Source organism: Oryctolagus cuniculus, chromosome 1, assembly GCF_964237555.1.
Source record: "Oryctolagus cuniculus chromosome 1, mOryCun1.1, whole genome shotgun sequence".
In the NCBI taxonomy this organism is placed as follows: domain Eukaryota; kingdom Metazoa; phylum Chordata; class Mammalia; order Lagomorpha; family Leporidae; genus Oryctolagus; species Oryctolagus cuniculus.
The window spans coordinates 103,553,724-103,573,273 of NC_091432.1; the positions used below are offsets into that span (position 1 = coordinate 103,553,724).

The 19,550-nt window shown below is 37.3% G+C and overlaps 1 protein-coding gene across 5 annotated transcripts in view; it reads left to right on the plus strand.

Moving 5' to 3' along the window:
* The window catches only part of SIK2 (salt inducible kinase 2), a 149,562-nt gene that overhangs the window by 12,820 nt on the left and 117,192 nt on the right, over window positions 1–19,550 (plus strand). For 4 of the 5 annotated variants that reach the window (XM_002708396.5, XM_008261575.4, XM_051819608.2 and 1 more), the window contains exons 2-3: window positions 3,780–3,896; window positions 6,634–6,697. The exons of the other annotated variant lie outside the window; for it this stretch is intronic. In XM_002708396.5, coding sequence (XP_002708442.2) covers window positions 3,780–3,896; window positions 6,634–6,697 — 181 coding nt within the window. The remainder of the gene's footprint in view (window positions 1–3,779; window positions 3,897–6,633; window positions 6,698–19,550) is intronic. 5 annotated transcript variants of the gene reach the window in all.

Below are 19,550 nucleotides of genomic sequence, written 5' to 3' on the forward strand. Positions count from 1 at the left end.
TTTTTCACTTTTTATTCTTCAAGCCAAGGTTCCAAAAAAGAGATGATATCTCTGGTTAATGCCTTGATTTAATTGATACCTAGTATCTAAGCTTTTTCTTTAACATTAAGTATGGTACCTAAGACATATACAGCACAAAGTTTTCTGAAGCTGGTAATCATGCTGAGATGATATGTTATCCCTCTTAGTATTTTTTTTTGTTTGTTCTACTTAATACTTTTGATTGAATACTGTAATCAATACACAATTCTTAAGTGCTGAAACTTAACTGAAAAGTGATCACTGTTAAATATAAGAGTGGGAATAAGAGAGGGAAGAGATGTGCAATTCGGGACATGCTCAAGCTGACTTACCTCAAACAGTAGAGTTAGAAACATACCAGGGGATTCCAATTCAATCCCATCAAGGTGGCATGTACCAATGCCATCTCACTGGTCCCAGTGATCAATTTCTGTTCACAATTGATCATAATGATAGGACTAAGAACCAAAGGGATCACATAAACAAGAATAGTGTCTGCAAATACTAGCTGATAGAATAAAAAAGGGAGAGAATGATCCAACATGGGAAGTGAGATACACAGCAGACCCATAGAATGGCAAATGTCCTAAACAGCACTCTGGCCTCAGAATCAGCCCTTAAGGCATGCGGATCCGGCTGAAAAGCCCATGAGAGTATTTCAGGCATGGAAAGCCAAGACACTCTGGGGGAAAAAAAAAAAAAAAAACAACTAAATGAAAGATCTCCTCAGAGTGAGATCCCAGTGGAAAGAACGGGTCATCAAAGAAGGAGGTACCTTTCTCTGAAGGGAGGAGAGAACTTCCACTTTGACCATGGCCTTGTCTAAAAATGATCAGAGTCAGTGAACTCAGGGGGCTTCCATAGCCTTGGCAGCTCATGACAAGAGCCTAGGTTGATTACTGATGCCATAAACAAGAGTGTCAATTTGTTAAGTCAACAACAGGAGTCACTGTGCACTTACTCCTCATGTAGGATCTTTGTCCTTAGTGTGCTGTACATTGAGATTTAATGCTATAACTTGTACTCAAACAGTATTTTTCACTTTGTGTTTCTGTGTGGGAGCAAACTGTTGAAATCTTTACTTAATGTATGCTAAACTGATCTGTATATAAAGAGAAATGAAAATGAATCATGATGTGAATGGAAGGGGAGAGGGAGTGGGAAAGGGGAGGGTTGCGGGTGGGAGGGACGTTATGGGGGGGGGAAGCCATTGTAATCCATAAGCTGTACTTTGGAAATCTATATTCATTAAATAAAAGTTTAAAAAAAAAGAAATGGACAAAACTATAAAAAAAAAAAAACCACAATTCTTCTCCAACTCACTTATTAGATAGCTATGACCTACCTCATTATAAAAGTTTGGGAGAGGTGCTGATATCTAGACTCTTTATAGAAATTGTTAGGCAAGACATTTTGTTCAAAATGCGCATGTCTCTGAAACTGCAGGTTACATTCCTAAGGAATGTTGAGGAAATTCAAGTGTATGTTTATCCTTTCATCTGGCAGCTTTTACCAAGAGTTACCTAAAGTAACTGATAATACTGGATTCTACTTTACTTTTATTTGAGGAGAGATGGATCTCTTTAAGTGTGTTTAGGTTTGAGGAGGTCCAGTAATATATCTGTACAATATTAATCAAGTCTGCTTATCTGGCTGTTGAAGTTTAAAACCTTTTACTTTCTAGAATATTTTTATTGTGGTAATAAATAAAACCCTACCAAACATAATGAAAATAGCTGCTACAGAGCCTGTGTGCCTCACTGGCTAGAGGAGCCACCCCTTTTCTTAGGCGATAAATTTAATTTTACACATTATGTTTAGTAGTCTGATTTCCTCTGGGAAGCTTGGATTGTTCTGTGGGTTTCAATTAAATCAGGAAACAAGCTGATTGGACAGTAAATTAGAAATAGAGAAAGGGAAGAAATAACCACCGTAGAGTTTTAGAGGATAACAGCAAAGGACAGAGAAGGAAAAAGCTAATTGTGTGAACAGGAGACAGAGGAAATTAAATGAAATCACAAGTTGAGTCCTGTTTTCCTGGATACCTTTTGGGAGTATTTAACTATTATGGCACATGCAAGAGCTGTTATTAAAAGTTATCCTGAAGTAACAACATGTGACTATATTATGTTAAGAATAATTTTTGATAGCATGGGAAGTCTTCGAAGCATACTAGTATTAAATTTGGATGGTTTTAAACATTACCTGAAATTTTTATTTAGTTTAGAATGCCTTAATTGCTAACCAAATATCTACTGGTGTTTTTTTTTTTTTAAATTAACTCTTCTACGTACATGGCATAAAAAGTGGCCAGTTGTTGATTTCTGACTACCCAGTCATTCCCCTTAAAATATAGTTTCTTCAAATCATCAACCTTGAGATTGTTTGAGTTCCTGTCTGGCTATGACAGAATGAGGCCACATTTTCTGAAATGAGATTCTTTTTAGAAAAAGTTTAGTGTAATTCCTAGCATTTTTACCTTGATTTTTAAAGCAAAGTTTAATTTTTTTTTCATGTAGATGACTTTTTTAAAAGATTTTATTTATTTATTTGGAAGTCAGAGTTACAGAGAGAGAGAGAAGAGGAGGCAGAGAGAAGGCCGGCGCCGCGGCTCACTAGGCTAATCCTCCGCCTAGCGGCGCCGGCACACTGGGTTCTAGTCCCGGTCGGGGCGCCGGATTCTGTCCCGGTTGCCCCTCTTCCAGGCCAGCTCTCTGCTGTGGCCAGGGAGTGCAGTGGAGGATGGCCCAGGTGCTTGGGCCCTGCACCCCATGGGAGACCAGGAAAAGCACCTGGCTCCTGGCTCCTGCCATCGGATCAGCGCGGTGCGCCAGCCGCAGCGCGCCGGCCGCGGCGGCCATTGGAGGGTGAACCAACGGCAAAGGAAGACCTTTCTCTCTGTCTCTCTCTCTCACTGTCCACTCTGCCTGTCAAAAAAAATAAAAAATAAATTAAAAAAAAAAAAGAAGAGGCAGAGAGAAAGAGAGGTCTTGCATCCACTGGTTTACTCCACAATTGGCCGCAATGGCCGGAGCTGTGCTGATCCAAAGCCAGGAGCCAAGAGCTTCTTCCTGGTCTCCCACATGGGTGCAGGGGCCCAAGGACTTGGGCTTTCTTGTACTGCTTTCCCTGGCCATAGCAGAGAGCTGGATTGGAAGTGGAGCATCCGGGACTCGGAGCAACCCATATGGGATGCCAGCACTGCAGGTGGCAACTTTACCTGCTACGCCACAGTGTCGGCCCCTCATGTAGATGAGTTTTAATACTTAGATATTTTTCCCAGAAAGGTATATCTATATGCTTTGGAATCTATCACTTGGTATTTCTAGTACAACAGAAACTGTCTTCTGAACTTTTGAACTCTTGTCTACTGGACTGATCATTGGTTTTTACGTACTTTATACTTTGGGATGATAACTAGTTGAAACAGCTAGGGCTGTCTTCATTTTATACATGGAGTAAAAAGGGCATTGCAGTTGTACTGAAAGAGAAAAATGTTTTATTAAAGTAACTTTGCATAGTTATGCTTCATAGCACGGTAAGGATACTGTCAGACAAAATCAATAGCACCTTCCAGATGGTAGACATGTAAGAAATATTTGTTGAATAAATGAATGAAAGAGCATTGAATTTAAACTAGCTTTCATTGTCATGGGAACCTACAGGCAAAATCTCAAATGTCCTTTATTTAAAGGATCTTAACTGGAAAAGATTAGCTGAGGTATACTAATTGTATTTACTTGTGTTCTGGGATGCAGGTGGCAATAAAGATAATAGATAAATCTCAGCTGGATGCAGTGAACCTTGAGAAAATCTACCGAGAAGTACAAATAATGAAATTGTTAGACCACCCTCACATAATCAAACTGTATCAGGTATGACGCCACATTCCTCCTCTTCATGCTTTCTCAGTTCTGTTTTGTATTGTGATTTTTCCTTTTCTGTTATTTCTCTTATCTGTGAAAGTAAATATGTGCTTCTGTTCAGCTGGGTATATCCATTTGTTTGTATTATCTTTAAGTTATAAAGTTCAGAAATCAGAAACTAATCTGTAGCTTTATTTTAAGTTGTCTCTCAGACTGCCAGTTATTTATTTTAAAAGTCTGCAGTTGTGCATTTATTATACCTGGCTTAAACCTGATGAATTTGAGTTTTGCTTATTTAAAAATTGTACTGTTTTATCAGATAAAGACTTTTCAAGAACAATTCATATTTAAGAATAATATAAAACATTTAAACATTTTCTATTCATTAATATGAAGAACTTTTCTTTTTGAAACTGCTTTTAAGCTGAAATGTTACAGTATGTTGGTCTGTGACTTTGATCTCCAAAATATGGTGTGCACACCATGGTATGCTAAACCCAACCTGTATAGGCTTGTGGGAATGGTTGTAAATTTTAAATTTTGAGAACTGATTAACATTACATTAATAAGTTAAAACCTGCAATGAGAGTAGTATTTACACCATAGAAATAGCTTACAAATCAAGACCTTTTTTCCTTATCCTACCACTACAAGCACTTAAATGGGTTAGCATAATTGTCCTTAGGAATGTAAGACGAAAATATTAGAACTTCTATTTCTGTTTATATTTGTCTTCTTAAATGTACTTTATAATGTATATAATAAATTTATACAGTGAAGCATGAGTATTTATGTCTGTATATATATATCTGTATATATAAATGTGTCTGTGTATGTGTATAGATATATATATACACATATGCACACAAATACATGTGCACATGCCTACATACATACATATATTTGACAAAACAACTTTTGTTAAAAAAATGTGAAGACTGGGGCTGACATTGTAGCACAGCAGGTTAAGCCGCCTGCAACATGATATCCACATATGAGTGCAGGTTCAAGTCCTGGCTGGTCTACTTCCCATCTAGCTTCCCGCTAATGCTCCTGAGAAAGCAGCAGAAGGTGGCCCAAGTACTTGGCCCCTTCACCCATGTGGGAGGCCCTAGATGCAGTTCCAGGCTCCTGGCTCTGGCCTGGCCCAGCCCTGGTTGTTGCAGCCCTCTGGAGAGTGAAGCAGTGGATGAGAGATGTCTGTGTGTGTGTCTGTGTGTGTGTCTGTGTCTGTGTCTCTCTCTGTAACTGTGCCTTTCAAGTAAATTAACAAATCTTAGAAAATGTGAAGACCATTGTCTTGTGATATGTCTCCTAAAAATAAGAAGCTAAGATGTGCCACTCAAACATTTCAAAAATTCTAAAACTGCAGAGGCCTCTTATGTCAGATTTTATCAGAGCATTTCTCCTTTAAGCCTTATAATAGATATTATTTCTAAAGAAGATGTTTCTAAAGAAACTAACCATATTCTTAGAAGTCTCTGATGAACCATAAGCTAAACCGAGGATGAAAGTACCATGATTCATATGATAATTCTCTTTATTTGAACTAAATAATTGGTTATGGTTGAGTAATTGTTTGATTTGTTTATGCCCATATTGCAGGTAGCTCTTAGTTTTGGGCCTGATGGGGAATAGTCCCCAAACCTCTGTTTCATTTATTTATGTTTATTTTATTTGAAAAGAGAGAGATAAATCTTGCAACTGCTATTTCATTCCCCCCAAAATACCTGCAACAACTGGATTTGGGCAAGGCTGAAGTCAGGATCCAAGAATTCAGTCTGCATCTCTTGAGGATTAGTACTTGAGCCATCGCCTGCTGCCTCTCAGGTTGTGCATTTTCAGGAAGCTGGAATTGAGAAAAGGACAGCAACTTGAACCCAGGCACTCTGGTAGGGGATGCAGGCATTCCAACTGACATCTTTACTACTGCACCAAACACCAGCCCCCAAAACCTACATTTTAGAACAGAATTAGTTTTCAGCCTAACAGTTGAAAGAGAAGTAGTCTAAAAATCACTCCTTGAATCTAAAAATGTGGTTCCTTTCTAAACAAATGTCTAAATCAGTATCGTTTGAAAAATTAAATTGGTGACAATAATACTTCTTTCTGAAACTGGAAAAAGTTTCAGAAAAACTGAAATAAAAGTATATGACAGTAGAGCTATGGAACAGAAGCTTTTGAATGTTTTCAAATTATAGCACTTTGTAACAGTATTGAAGTGTACTAGGAGAAATATCACAATGTGCTTGATTAGCTAGGCTACAGCCCAGATAAACTAAGTTCTTCTGTTTTATTATTCTTTTACTAATCAGGGTCTACCATGATAAAAACAAGACTAGGAAAGGCGGAGAAGAGGTTTGAAAAAATTGATCTTCAGAACTCCTGTTAGCTGTATTAATACTTCCCAAACTTTAAGGTACCTAAAAAGTCACCTGCATTTGTTAAAATGCAAATTTTAGTTCAGCACGTCTAGGGACTGGACCTGCAAGTCTCCATTTCTGACAGGCTTCTGGGCAGTGCTGCTCTTGCTGTACCATGGACCACATGTAGCAGAGCAAGAGTCCAGCTTTTCCACGAAAGTGCTAATACAAGGGTACTGTCAGACTTACAGACTCATCAACAGTTTCTGAGTTGTTCATAACTCTTGATTGTTTTATTAGTTTTAATAGAGGTAGTCTCATAGACTGTTGTGATAAATTTCAACCATTTCCTGTCAGACTAATGTGGAATTACTTATCCATAGGTAATGGAGACCAAAAGTATGTTGTACCTTGTGACCGAATATGCCAAAAATGGAGAAATTTTTGGTAAGCTTTTTTCCTTAAATTTTGTTTTAATTTTAAAAGGTCACTAGTCTGCATGAATTGAGTATTTTCTATTAATTTTTCTGCTTATTTAAGAATTGGTAATATGAGTTAGAAATTTTGAAGTATATTATAATTGAAATCTAGTAAGTTAAAGATGCAGAATAGAATTTATTTTCTTACACTTATGATATTCAAGGTACTTCTTAATTCTGTAATCTGTATTATAGAGATTAGAAATCAAAAACAAGGAGAAATTTTTCCTCTTTATCTTTCATTGTACCTTTCTTTTCTATGAAAAAATTAGTCAACAAATATTTATTGAGCTCCTGCTTGCCACAGGCTCTGTACTAGGTGTTGGGATACAGTGATAACCTCAATAAAATAATCTCTGAGTTTGTGGATCTTAAGTTCACTGTAGCTATAAGTGGTCAAGTCACTAAGCCTCTCTGGGACTTTGGTTCCTTTATCTCTAATAAGAAAATATTCGCTTTATTGGTCTCTGTGATCCATTCTTACCCTTAAAACATCATTAATATTCTCTTTGTTATAGACTTTCTCTAAAATACCTGTTTACTTTTTCCTTTATGGTACCAGAACATTGGATCTAAATATTTTTGGTTCTTAACCTAAATTTAAGTCCAAAATTGTTTCGTAAGCAATTTTATGAATGAATGATTCACATACAATATATTTTACATATTTAATGTGTACGGTTCCATGAATTTTGATACACATACACATACCTGTGAAAACATCACCATAATCAAGATATCCATCAATTCAAAAAGTTTCTTTGGAACTTTGATCCCATCCTACCCCCAGGGAACCACTGATCTGTTTTCTGTCACCATAGATTAGTTTGTATTTTCTAGAGCTTTATATAAATGTGATCATATAGTATTACACCTTTATTGGCCTGACTTCTATCCCTCAGTATAATTATTTTGTGATTCACCTATTTTGTTATGTGTGTCAACAAATAGTTTCTTTTTATTGCAGAGAATATTCTGTTACATGAATATAAGGGTACTTCAAAAAGTCTGTAGGAAAGAGAAATTGAAAGATAAATTTATTTTTGTGCAGAACAGTTTGAAATCTGTTCATTTTTCATAACATACATTTACCAAGAATTTTTTAAAGACCCCCACATATACCCCTGGTTTGTGCTTATCCATTCATCTTGTGATAGACATTTGGATTGGCTTTAGTTTTTGGCTACTGTTCATAAGTTGCTATAAATATTCATGTACCAGTCTTTAATTTACACAGTTTCCTTTCAAGTAATATTTATCACTTCACATATAAGAATCTTAGGATAATATACTTCTGTTTGCTGCTTCAGGCTTTATGTTATCATATTTTACTCATACCTAATTTATATAATGCACAATGCAATGTTATTTTTCTTTAAAAGGTCAATGTCTTTTTAAAAGATTTCAATATATTTTTTAAGTCTTATATATTTACCACATTTCTGTATGGAGATGCACATTTTTATCTTTATTCATTTGTATAGATACATATTTTTATCTAGTGTCATTTTTCTTTTTGCTAAAGAATTTTCTTTAGTATTTCTTAGAGTGTAGGTCTGCTACTGATACAATCTTTCAACTTTTATATGTCTCCAATCCAATCCTCTGAAAATTATCTTTAATTTTAAGTCTTTGATGGTAAATTATATACACTTGTGTAGTTTTGAAAAGATATAGTATTTACAGTTCAATTGTAAATAAATAGCTCTGCTTGAATTAATTGTACTTCGGGAAAGATGGTCTGCTTCTCTGTTAATTTTTCTCTTTTTTATGTTATTGCCTAATGATCTTATTTTAATTCTTTAGAGATTTGCTTCAACTAGAGGCATCATACCTGATATTAAAATAGAATGATACGGTCTTGGAAGCCAAGCATATCTGGTTTATAATGCTGGCTACACCTGAAAATTGTTACATTACTTAGGGCATTTTCTTCCTTTGGTTTTCTTTCTTTTTTTCCTTTCTTTTAGTTCTTTTCCTTTTTCTTTCTTTCCTATTCTTCCTTATATTTTCTTACTGATTCAGTGGGTCAGTCTTTCAAGACTATTTACTGAAAACCATCTGTGTGTCATTGTCCTTCTTATACAATAGGAAAACTGCAATGATAAAAATTTGTATTATCATGGACCTTACATTCCAGTTTGGCAGAGAGACAGATGAAATAAGTGAATCAAGTACTATATTAGATAGTGACAAGAGCAACAGAAATAATAAAGCATTGATGAGGGGTAGAGGAGTTGATTTCAGTATCAAAAGAGTAGTCAGGAAGTCATCACTGACATTTTGAGCAGACTTGAAAGCAGTCATGTAGATACGGGGCAAAGAGGGTCATCCAGGGAGAAGGAAGAGTAAATGCAAAGGTCCTGAGGCAGCAGTGCACTTGATATGTTGACAGAAGAGAAGGCAGGCCATATATATGGAGATAAGTGAGCAGGAGTAAACAAGGAAGACTAATAAGAGATGAGGTTAGAAACATAAAGGAGAGGCCCGAGTCAGGCAAATTTGGAGACCTTATAGTAATGACTTTGGCTCTTATCTTGAATAAAATTAGGGAACAATTTTCAGCAGGGTTGTAGCAGAGAAATGACTACATATAATTTAGCATTTTTTAAAAAAAGATTTATTTATTTGAGAGGTAAAGTTACAGACGGAAGAAGAGACAGAGAAAAAGGTCTTCCATCGACTGGGTCACTCCCCAAATGGCCACAGTGGCCAGAGCTGCGCCAATCCAAAGCCAGGAGCCAGGAGTTTTCTCCAGGTCTCTCACATGGGTGCAGGGGCCCAAGCACATGAGCCATCTTTCTACTGCTTTCCCTGGCCATAAGCAGAGAGCCAGTCAGAAGGGGAGCAGCCTGGACATGAACCGGCACCCATTAGGGATGCCAGTGCCACAGGCGGAGGCTTAGCCTACTGTGCCACAGCACCGGACCCCTTAATTTAATATTTTTAAAGTATAACTCAAGCTGCTATGTTGAGAATGGATTATAGGGGGAAAGGGATAGAAACAAAGAGGTTAGGTAGGATGATTCTGCAGTTGTCCAAGTAAAAGATGATGACAGCTCAGACCAGAGCAGATAGTATACAGAATCACAAGTGGTCCAACTCAAAATATATTTTGGAAGTAAGTTAATAGGATTTATTGACAGATAAAGGCCACCTAAGTAGTGAGTATAATTATGGAAGAAACCAAGGTCTGACACCTACAACTCACAAACATTAAAAGACTGGGAAAAGAGGAGAAACCACTAAACAAGTAAGAGAAGGAAGAAAACCAAGAGAATGTGGTGTTCTGGAAAGCAAATGAAAAAGTATTCTTAGGATGGAGTGAACATCTGTGTCGCATTGCTTATGGATCGAGACAATGAAGTATGACAGTTGACTTTTGTATTTGGCAGTTGCTAAGAGCAGTTTTGGTGGAGCCACGAGGCCAAACACTAGATTAAAGGGGTTGAAAGCAAATGAACTCCTTCTCAAGGACTTACTTTCTTTTAACTTATTAAGTGGAGGATATTCTTATGTCCCATAAGTTATAGTTAGGCCTGAGTGCTTGCAAAAGATGTATCATTTGGATGCTTCCTTAAAGTTAATTGTTTCTAAAAAAAAAAAAAAGAAGAAGTGAAAATAACTTTGAGATACAATGACTTTCAACAGCCCTTGTCTCACTGTTGAGGAACAGGTTTTTGTTTTGTTTTTGTTTTTGTCTTTCGTGCAAATTATTGAACTCTTTACTTAGTATAGAGTTGGTACTAAAGTTAATTGAAAATGGATCTTAGTGGAGAATGGGACTAGGAATGGGAGAGGGAGGAGGAGGAGTAGTGGGAGGGCGGGTGTGGTGGGAAGAATCACTATATTCCTAAAATTGTATTTATGAAGTGCATGAAGTTTGTATTCCTTAAATAAAAGATTTCTTTGGCGGGGGTAGGGGGTGGTGAGCAAATGAGAGAAGAAAACTGGAGCGAGTAAACCAAATAATTCTTTCAAGGACTTCTGCTGCAAAAGTGAGGAAAATAAATGGGGAGGTAGTTGGTAGGGACAGTGAGGTCAAAGAAGAATTTTTAAGTCTTTACCTATTGCAATATTTTTAAAGCTTTAGATGACAGTTTATGAATAAATTAGAAATGGCTGTTACATATTAGGTATCATTTCTATGAAAGTGGGATATTCTAAATTGCCCTTTCTTGCTAAGACAAGGTTTAGATCACATTGTTTTATACAAACTGAGGCATAATTTGGAGATTTTAAACATGTAAAGTTTCTTTTTAATATAAAATATCTAGGGTAATTGTACAGTGTAAGATTTGGAAAGAAATCTGATATAGTTAGAAAAATTGGACTGTGAATGCCAGTTATCTTATTTTTCATTCTGATAAGTTAATTTTTAAGCATTAAAGACAATAAGAAGTAGAATTTAAATTAAAAAGCTGATGGAATCTTTGGGTAATCTTCATTATTTTTTAGAAGGCTTTTATTTAATGAATACAAATTTCATATGTACAGCTTTTAGAAATATAGTGGTTCTTCTCCACATTCCTGCCCTCCCACCCCCACTCCCATCCCACCTCCTACTTCCTCTCCCATCCCATTCTTTATTAAGGTTTCTTTTTGATTAACTTTATATACAGAAGACCAACTGTTTATTAAGTAAAGATTTCAACAGTGTGCACCCACACCCACACCCACACACACACACCAGGTAGAAAGTACAGATTGAGAGTAAGCTTTACAATTATTTCTCATAGTACAACTCATTAAGGACAGAGGTCCTACATGGGGAGTAAATGCACAGGGACTCCTGTTGTTGATTTAACAATTAACACTCTTATTTTTGATGTCCGTGACCACCCGAGGCTCTCAATATGAGCTGCCAAAGCTGTGGAAGCCCTTTGAAGTCTTCATTATTTTTGAATGGAAGAATTCAAAGGGAATTTGGAGATCATTTAGTCCAGTTTATTTATTTTTTAAAGATTTTATTTATTTGAGTGCCAGAGCTACAGAGAGAGGGAGAGACAGAAAGGTTTCCATCCTCTGGTTCACTCCCCAGATGGCCGCAAAGGCTGGAGCTGGGCCAGGAGCTTCTTCAGGTCTCCCATGTGGGTGCAGGGGCCCAAGTATTTGGGCCATCTTCCACTGCCTTCCCAGGCTATAAGCAAAGAGCTGGATCGGAAGAGGAGTAGCTGGGACATAAACCGGTGCCCATATGGGATTCTGACGCTGCAGGCAGAGGCTTAGCCTACTAAGCCACAGTGCCAGCCCCCAGTCCGGTTTATTTTTGTTTACTTTGACTTTGTCATATAGCCTGTAGCCCAACAGAACTTATGGTCTTTTCCCACATGTAACTACTTCTCCCTTTTCCCTTGTCTTCGTTGTTTACAAAGTCATCTAATCAGGGCAACTAAGTGTCAGTATTGATTCCTACCACCATATTCCTCCTCAGTTGTGATTTTAAATCCTGTCTGTTCTGTTTCCTAAATGTTTCTCGAAGAAGTCCCCATTTCTCCGAACCCATTGCTAATGTCTCAGGTAAGGTCCTCTTTCTTTCTTTTCTTTATTATGGCAGTTGTCTCCTGAATTATCTTTCTAAAACTCAAATATAATCTTGCAATATGTATTTTCTGAGTTTTCCCTAATAACCATTAATTATCAAAAAATAATTTCAAAAACAACATAATGACATGAGAAGAGTGTTCAGTAAAAGACTGATGCTTTCTATAGCTCCTGAAGTTTATTACCATTAGCCCTTAAGTATCTTTGTTCTTAATTTCTTCTAGTTAGGAAAAATCTTTATACTGCTCCATGCTTCAGAGTTGTCTGGATTTGTACACACACCGAACAGCGCTGCTGTAACGTTTAATGGGGTTGGTGGGAATGGGATGAATTGGACATCATGCTGACTTAGAGGTAGAAAAGAAAGAGGTTGTTGGTCAAAAAAAATCAAGATAAAGAATCTAAGAAGAAAGATGAGGGGGAGGGAGTCTGGCAGAAAACAAAAATCTGCATGAGAAAAAAATACTTGTGGAAGAAGACGTAGTATACTATAGATTCAGGTAAATCAAGCAAGGAACAGTCTTATTGCCAGCCAGTTTCTGACATAGAGTATATGAGGATAGTAAAATAGAAGTGACAAGATGAAGTCTAAGCAACACCAATCAAGTAATGGAAAATATGTATAGAATTTTAAGTGACCAGAACCAAAAATGTTTTAAGTCAACTGGAGTCTTAGATGGAAAAAAAAAATGAACATACTTGAATTATGTATTTTGAACTATATATTTAGATTTATCTTTTAGGTTTATAACTTTGAAATCATTTTTTATTTAACTTGCAAGTGTTTCTATGGTGCCTGCTCAGTGTCAAGAGGGTGTTGTGTTCCTTACTTTTTTTCATTCTGTTAGTTTCGTATTTAGCTGGCCACCAGTTATACTCTGTGTTCTTGCAGAATGGCTTGAAATTAAATCCTTCTGTTTCCACAGTCATCACTCTGATCTAGGCTTTCATCACTTCATGTATCAATTAGTGAAGACTTCAAGTTTTACCATACCCCATTTATTTCCTAGCAGATGCATTTCAATAGAATTCCTACTTAATCTTCTAAAAATATCATTTTATCACAGCCATGTTCAGTAATCTTCACTTACCTTCCTATTGCTTATTGGATAAAATCCAGACTCCTTTATCTGTAAATAGGGTAACTCCACTGAGTGAATGGATATACCCAACTGTTCCTTTTGCATAGGTCTGTTGATTATCCTTAGGTGTGGACAGCCAAACTGCAGAATATATGACAGAGCTCCAAGAAGTTCATGGAAAGTAGAATTAAACAAGTTTATTGGTGCAAAAATTTTTTGAAATCCATGCATGTGAGAGATCTTTACAAAGTTCATGAAAAATGAGTATTATAAAAAAGCATGGATTTAAAAATATTTTTCAAAACATACTACCTTTTGTTTCCCATGAACTTTTTGAAGTACCTTTGTACTACCTACTTCAGTTAAAAAATCAGTTTGTCTATTCTTTTCCTCTTTTCCTTTCTGTTCCATTCAGTTCTGTCTCTTGGTATCTCTGTGTCTTATATGTTTTTATTTTTACAAAAATTAAGCTTATGCTAGTACTAGTTTAAGGAGTCAGATACTTCCTGCTTACCTCCATTTCTCCCTTATCGTAGGCAACCACTTTCACTTCTTTTAGCCACTTAGTTTGGTTTTACCTTCATGTCCTCAATAATGTACTTGTACTGCTGTGTCTGCATTTTTCTTCTGCTTTAGGCACATCTTTTTGAATCACACTTGTTTCTTTCTTTCTCTAAAAATAATTTTTTTATTACTTTCATTTTTATTTCAAAGGCAGAGAGAGAGAGAGCCACTGATTCACTCCCTAAATCCTGACAATAGCCAGAGCTGGGTCAGGCTGAAGCCAGGAGCCAGGTACTGCATCCAGGTACCAATGCCAGCATCACAGGCAATGGCTCTACCTGCTATGCTCTTACCCCATTTCAAACTTTTTTACAGTCACCCAAAGTGGGAGCATCCAAGTATCCATCAGTAGGAAAATGTATCCAGAATAGTTTGTGGGCAGTAATACAATGGAAGATAACTCAGTAGCAGAAAGGAATGAAATGCTTATGCATACACCAACATGATAAACCTTACATTGTGCTGAAAGAAAGAAGCTAGACACAAAAGAACACACAGTGTATGGTTTCATTTACATGGAGGTCTAGATCAGGCAGCTCTGACAAATGGTAATGTAAGTTAGACAGTAATTGCCTGAAGTGAGGGAAGAGAATTGACTGAAAAGGGGCAAAAGAGAACTATATTAGGAAATGGATTTTTTTAAAATTTTGAATGGTGATTGTACAGAGTATATAATTATCAAATCTCATCTATATAGCCATCGCAGAATTTGCCTTTTATTTTATGTAAATTTTACCTCAATAATCCTTTTCTCTCTCAAACAAGGAGAATATAGTAATAGAGACATATATTTGAGAACTGTTTGCATAAAAACATGTGAAACTGTATTTAATAATGAGATATAAGAATGAAAATGGAATATCAGGATGAAGAAGGCTAAGAAGTGAGCTATGATTATTTCTTCATTTCAAAGGCAGACAAGAGAAAAGAATTCGTGAAGTAGAGGAGTGTCTTGGGAAATAGGGACAGTTTCTGTCCTGATTAGCTAAAGGAGAGACTTCAGAGTGAAGTGGGATAGTTGGTCAGTAAGAAATCACCTATTACTCTGAAGAAAATGCTTTTGAATAACTTGTACGTTACAGCCTTATTTCAAGAAGTTAAGAGCATGTGGATGGTAAAGAAAGTGAGAATACTATTATGACACTGTTTTGCCATTTTCAAGGTGGAGGAAAAAGAGGAAAGAACAGAGGCCTGGTGAAGGTCTGTGGGATTCAGAATTTTGTCGTGGTTTTTTTGTGGTCCTGGTGCTTAAGGAAACTAGAAGAAAAAATATAGGCAGGAAAGAAGAGACAGTTGATGAAACAAGGTCCCAGAGTAGCCCAGATAACATTGGAATCAGGAGCACAGAGGGAGTGGTTAGCTCAGAAGACAGATCCTTCCTTCTCGGAGACAGGGCAAGTGATGGGAAGAACCAGAGACCATGTTCAGGGTACGGCTGCAGAGGCGCTTTATGGTGGAAGGAAAGATGATGCGTTTGTTGAAACATGTGTGGGTTAGAGTTCTTTCATTCTGCAGCATAACAAGTGAGATATCCGGGAAAGAGCCCTACATTAGACACGCTAGAGTGGCCAGGTTAGGACAGGTAGTGTAACTCATAGGATTCTGAAGGAGTGAATGAAACAATCAATAGTTAGCAGTGAGAGAATTTATGGAAGAGGAACAGATGGCAGTGCTCTTCCAACCCAAGAAAAAAGTAGACAGTGTTAGCGAATGTCCCAGGTTGTGGACTAGAGTGATGGAAGATCAACTGAAGTCCATGGAAGAATTGCTGTGGTCAGAGAGGTCATCATTGAAAAGGCTAACTGTGACAACTGAACTGTGTTCAGCAAGAGGAAAGTGACAACAGAAGGCTGTATGAGCAGGAAAATAGAACATGGGAGAGACTGAAGGTTATGCAGAGGATAGAGTACCAAGTACATTGCCTAAAGCGAAAATATTTCTATATATTTTTTAAAAAATGAAAGGCCTGCTCTTGAGCCTGTACATAACACTTCAGCAGCTTGCCACTTTGTGCCTTTGCAGTTCAGGGAAAGCCTAGGGCTTTGCACTCTCCTCATCTGCTTCTTCTTTACATTGAGAGAGACTTCCTGTGCCATCTGGTTTTCTTGCTCCATCTGACTAGGTTTACGCCAACAGAGCAATTATAGTGGCATGCTGGAAATGCATCTATAGCGTGTGATTCATGCATTAGGATGCTGTGGTGTTCATGCTCTATTTTTGTCTGGTTAATTATATTTCACCTCCTTCCACAAAGAGTTGAAGTCATTTTAAAAGAGAGTAATACCAAAGTAATTTTAAAATATAAATAACAAGGAGGAGCTGAATTAGAAAACACATCTAAGAGTAGAAAACAAATACACAGCCAGTGAGGGCCATAGGGCTTCATATTTGGGTCTAAATTTTGAGGCTGTCAAAGTGAAAGAAAGACACAATTGTTTACGGAGTTTTGTAAAAGAGAAAGCTACCTATTTCTCAAGGAAAGTAAAACTTTTTTTCTTTTTTTTAAAGATTTATTTATTTATTTGAAAGTCAGATTTACATAGAGAGAGGAGAGGCAGAGAGAGAGAGAGAGAGAGAGAGGAGAGAGAGGTCTTCCATCCAGTGGTTCACTCCCCAGATGGTTGCAATGGCTGGAGCTGTGCTGATCCAAAACCAGGAGCCAGGAGCTTCTTCCGGGTCTCCCATGCAAGTCCTTGGGCCATCTTCTACTGCTTTCCCAGGCCACAGCAGAGAGATGGATGGGAAGTGGAGCAGCCAGGTCTCGAACCTGTGCCCACGTGGGATGCCAGTGCTTCAGGCCAGGGCGTTAACCCACTGTGCCACAGCACCAGCCCTGAAAGTAAATCTTCTCTTAGTGGTAAATTCTATAATAAATTTTCCTTTTGGAGTTTCATCTAAGAGATACTAAGTAAGTCATCTTTTAAAAATAGATCTGAGCTTATTAAAACTTTCAGGGGCTTCCACTGAAAGTCTAGGATCCCGAACAATCATTAAACTCCACATACCCTATCCTTAAAAACAGTAACAATAAAAGTTGTCATCTCTTAAACACTTGGTGTGTGTTACTAATACTTCCATTTTACAATGGAAGGAACTGAGGGATAGAGAAACTATTTGCTGAGGGTCACAAAGCAAGTAAGTAGAGTTACCAAGTCTTAACAAGTGTTGTCTGACTTAATAGCATGAGCTTTTAACCATTCACACACACACTACTTGATTATCTTGATACTTTTCTCTGCCTCAGTGCTTTTGCACTTCCTATTTCTTCTGCCTGCAGGATATCTGCTCGTCCCTTGCTTCCTAAAGTATGTCATTTATGTAGATAGGATCTTAATGGGTATCACTAATGTGTTATCATTAAAAACTAAAAACTGGGAGTGGTTAATCATTTTGTCCACTGTGGTGGGTATTAACTATTACTATTCCTGTTTTTTTTTTTTTTTTTTTTTTTTTGAGTTATTTACTTCAAAGGCAAGGTGACAGAAGGAGAGAAAGACAAACAGAAGGAGAGAGATCTTCTATCCACTGGTTCATGTTCCCAAATGACCACAGCAGCCAGGTCTGTGCTGGGGTGAAGGCAGGAGCCAGGAACACCATTCTGATCTCTCACATAGGTGCAGGGGCCCAAACACTTGAACCATCTTCTGGTGCCTTACCAGGCACATTACAAGAAGCTGGATTGGAAGCAGTATAGCCAGGACTCAAACTGGCACACTGTTAATGGGATGCGTAACCTGCTATGTCCCAATGCCAGCCCTGGTAACCATTCCTTTTGCTATAGTTTGTAGCTTCGGCCCTGTGTTCCCTCCTGTATAATAGAAATAGGGAGAATTCAGACTTCTGTCTTCAGTACTTTGGAAACTGGCCAAATCTAATAACTAAATGTGATTACCTCCCCCTAATCCATAACTGAGCATCACCTATTGGTTCTCAAAATAGAACATGTAAATTTCTGATTAAAAATCTGTATCCATGTTGATCTGGAGCCCGAGAACGCTCTTTACTGTCTATGTATTCAAGTCCTGTGTTTTAAGTTCTAGCTAAGGTCCCATGTCTTTAACAGTCTTTCTCAATTCATGCTATCCACCTTGATTTCTTCTTATGAGAGCATTGTGTGTCCTTTTCTGTCCTGCAAAATTGATTTCAGAATTATCTACATACTTCCCTTGTAATTTAAAATCTTCATGTTTTTTATCTCTAATAGAATGTAAGCTAACACTGCAAATAGCACAATATAAAGCATTTTATAACTGCCTACTGAATGAATGATGTAATGGGCTACTTTGGCCTTATAGACCTTATTTACTCAGTGACGCCAACAGAACACTCTGCCAGGTTAAATCATCTGAAGTACTTCTTTGTTCAGTTTTCAAAAGGAATTTTCTGTTGGTTTACTCTTCTGGAGGTAAACATGAATGAGGAAATAGTAACCGAATCAAGGGAGCATTGGCTTCCTCTAACATATTGAGCAGTTTTTGAGTACTTAGTGTTAGTACCAACCTGTATTTATATCTTTCTTCCAACTCCCACACTTCCCTTTAAAAACTGTTTTCAGAGTGTAATGGTAAATAAGAAGGTGTATATTTAATTTGCCTAACTTTCGTTTTCTAGTTCTTACATAGTTGCTGGTGTACCTCTCTAATGGAAACTGTTTTCTTAGTCTAGCAGCATAGAATAAGTAAATGCAAATTAACTTGCCAACAAGAGCTTTGAGATATTTATAAGTCTGATAAGGTTTTTACTTTAAATTTTTCCTTTGAAATCATGGGTGTGATTAATGAAAGTTATTCAGGATCCTTGCATTCTTTAGAACTGTTTTTCATGTTTGTCCATGTAGCCACGTGCAGTAAATGGTACAAAAATCATAGAGTGGTCACCTTGACAGACAATTTGGGCACTGTTCAAACAATTAAACCGGCAGTCAGCAGATTCCGGCCTGGTAATTAAACTACCCAGGGCCTTTGTTTTCAGATTTCTGCTCCTTGATATGCTGTCTTTCCAGGCTGAGCATGTGCCTGAAGTTTATTGATTCATTTCCTGTGTTTCCCTTTCAATGGTTATATATTACGAGGCCAGCTGTGGTAATTAAAAAAAAAGCTTTGTTTAAATCAAAATACCTTCAGAAGCTTGGTTCCTCAGAGTATCTAAGGGACAGTTTTTGTGGCTGTTGGTTGCTGTCTTAACAGTCTGAAGGTATAGTTAGGAAAGGAGCTCATTTGTTTTTAAATGAATTTAAATAAAATTTGAAGGTTTTACTTACTTTTTATAACCCAGTATGTCCCTAATACAAGTTTTGTTTCTGTTTTTTTTTTATTTAATTATTAACCAGAGTTCCAGTTGCAGTATTGCTTAAATCTATCTTTACTTTTCCTTTTTTTTTTTTTTTTGAAGATTGATTTATTTATTTATTTCAAAGGCAGAGTTACAGAGAGAGGCAGAGAGAGAGAGAGAGAGAGGGATCTTCCATCTGCTGGTTTACTCCCCAGATGGCCACAATGGCCTGAGCTGAACCGATCTGAAGTCAGGAGCCAGGAGCTTCTTCCGGGTCTCCCACGTGGGTGTGAGGGCCCAAGGACTTGGGCTATCTTCTGCTGCTTTCGCAGGCCATGGTAGAGAGCTGGATTGGAAGAG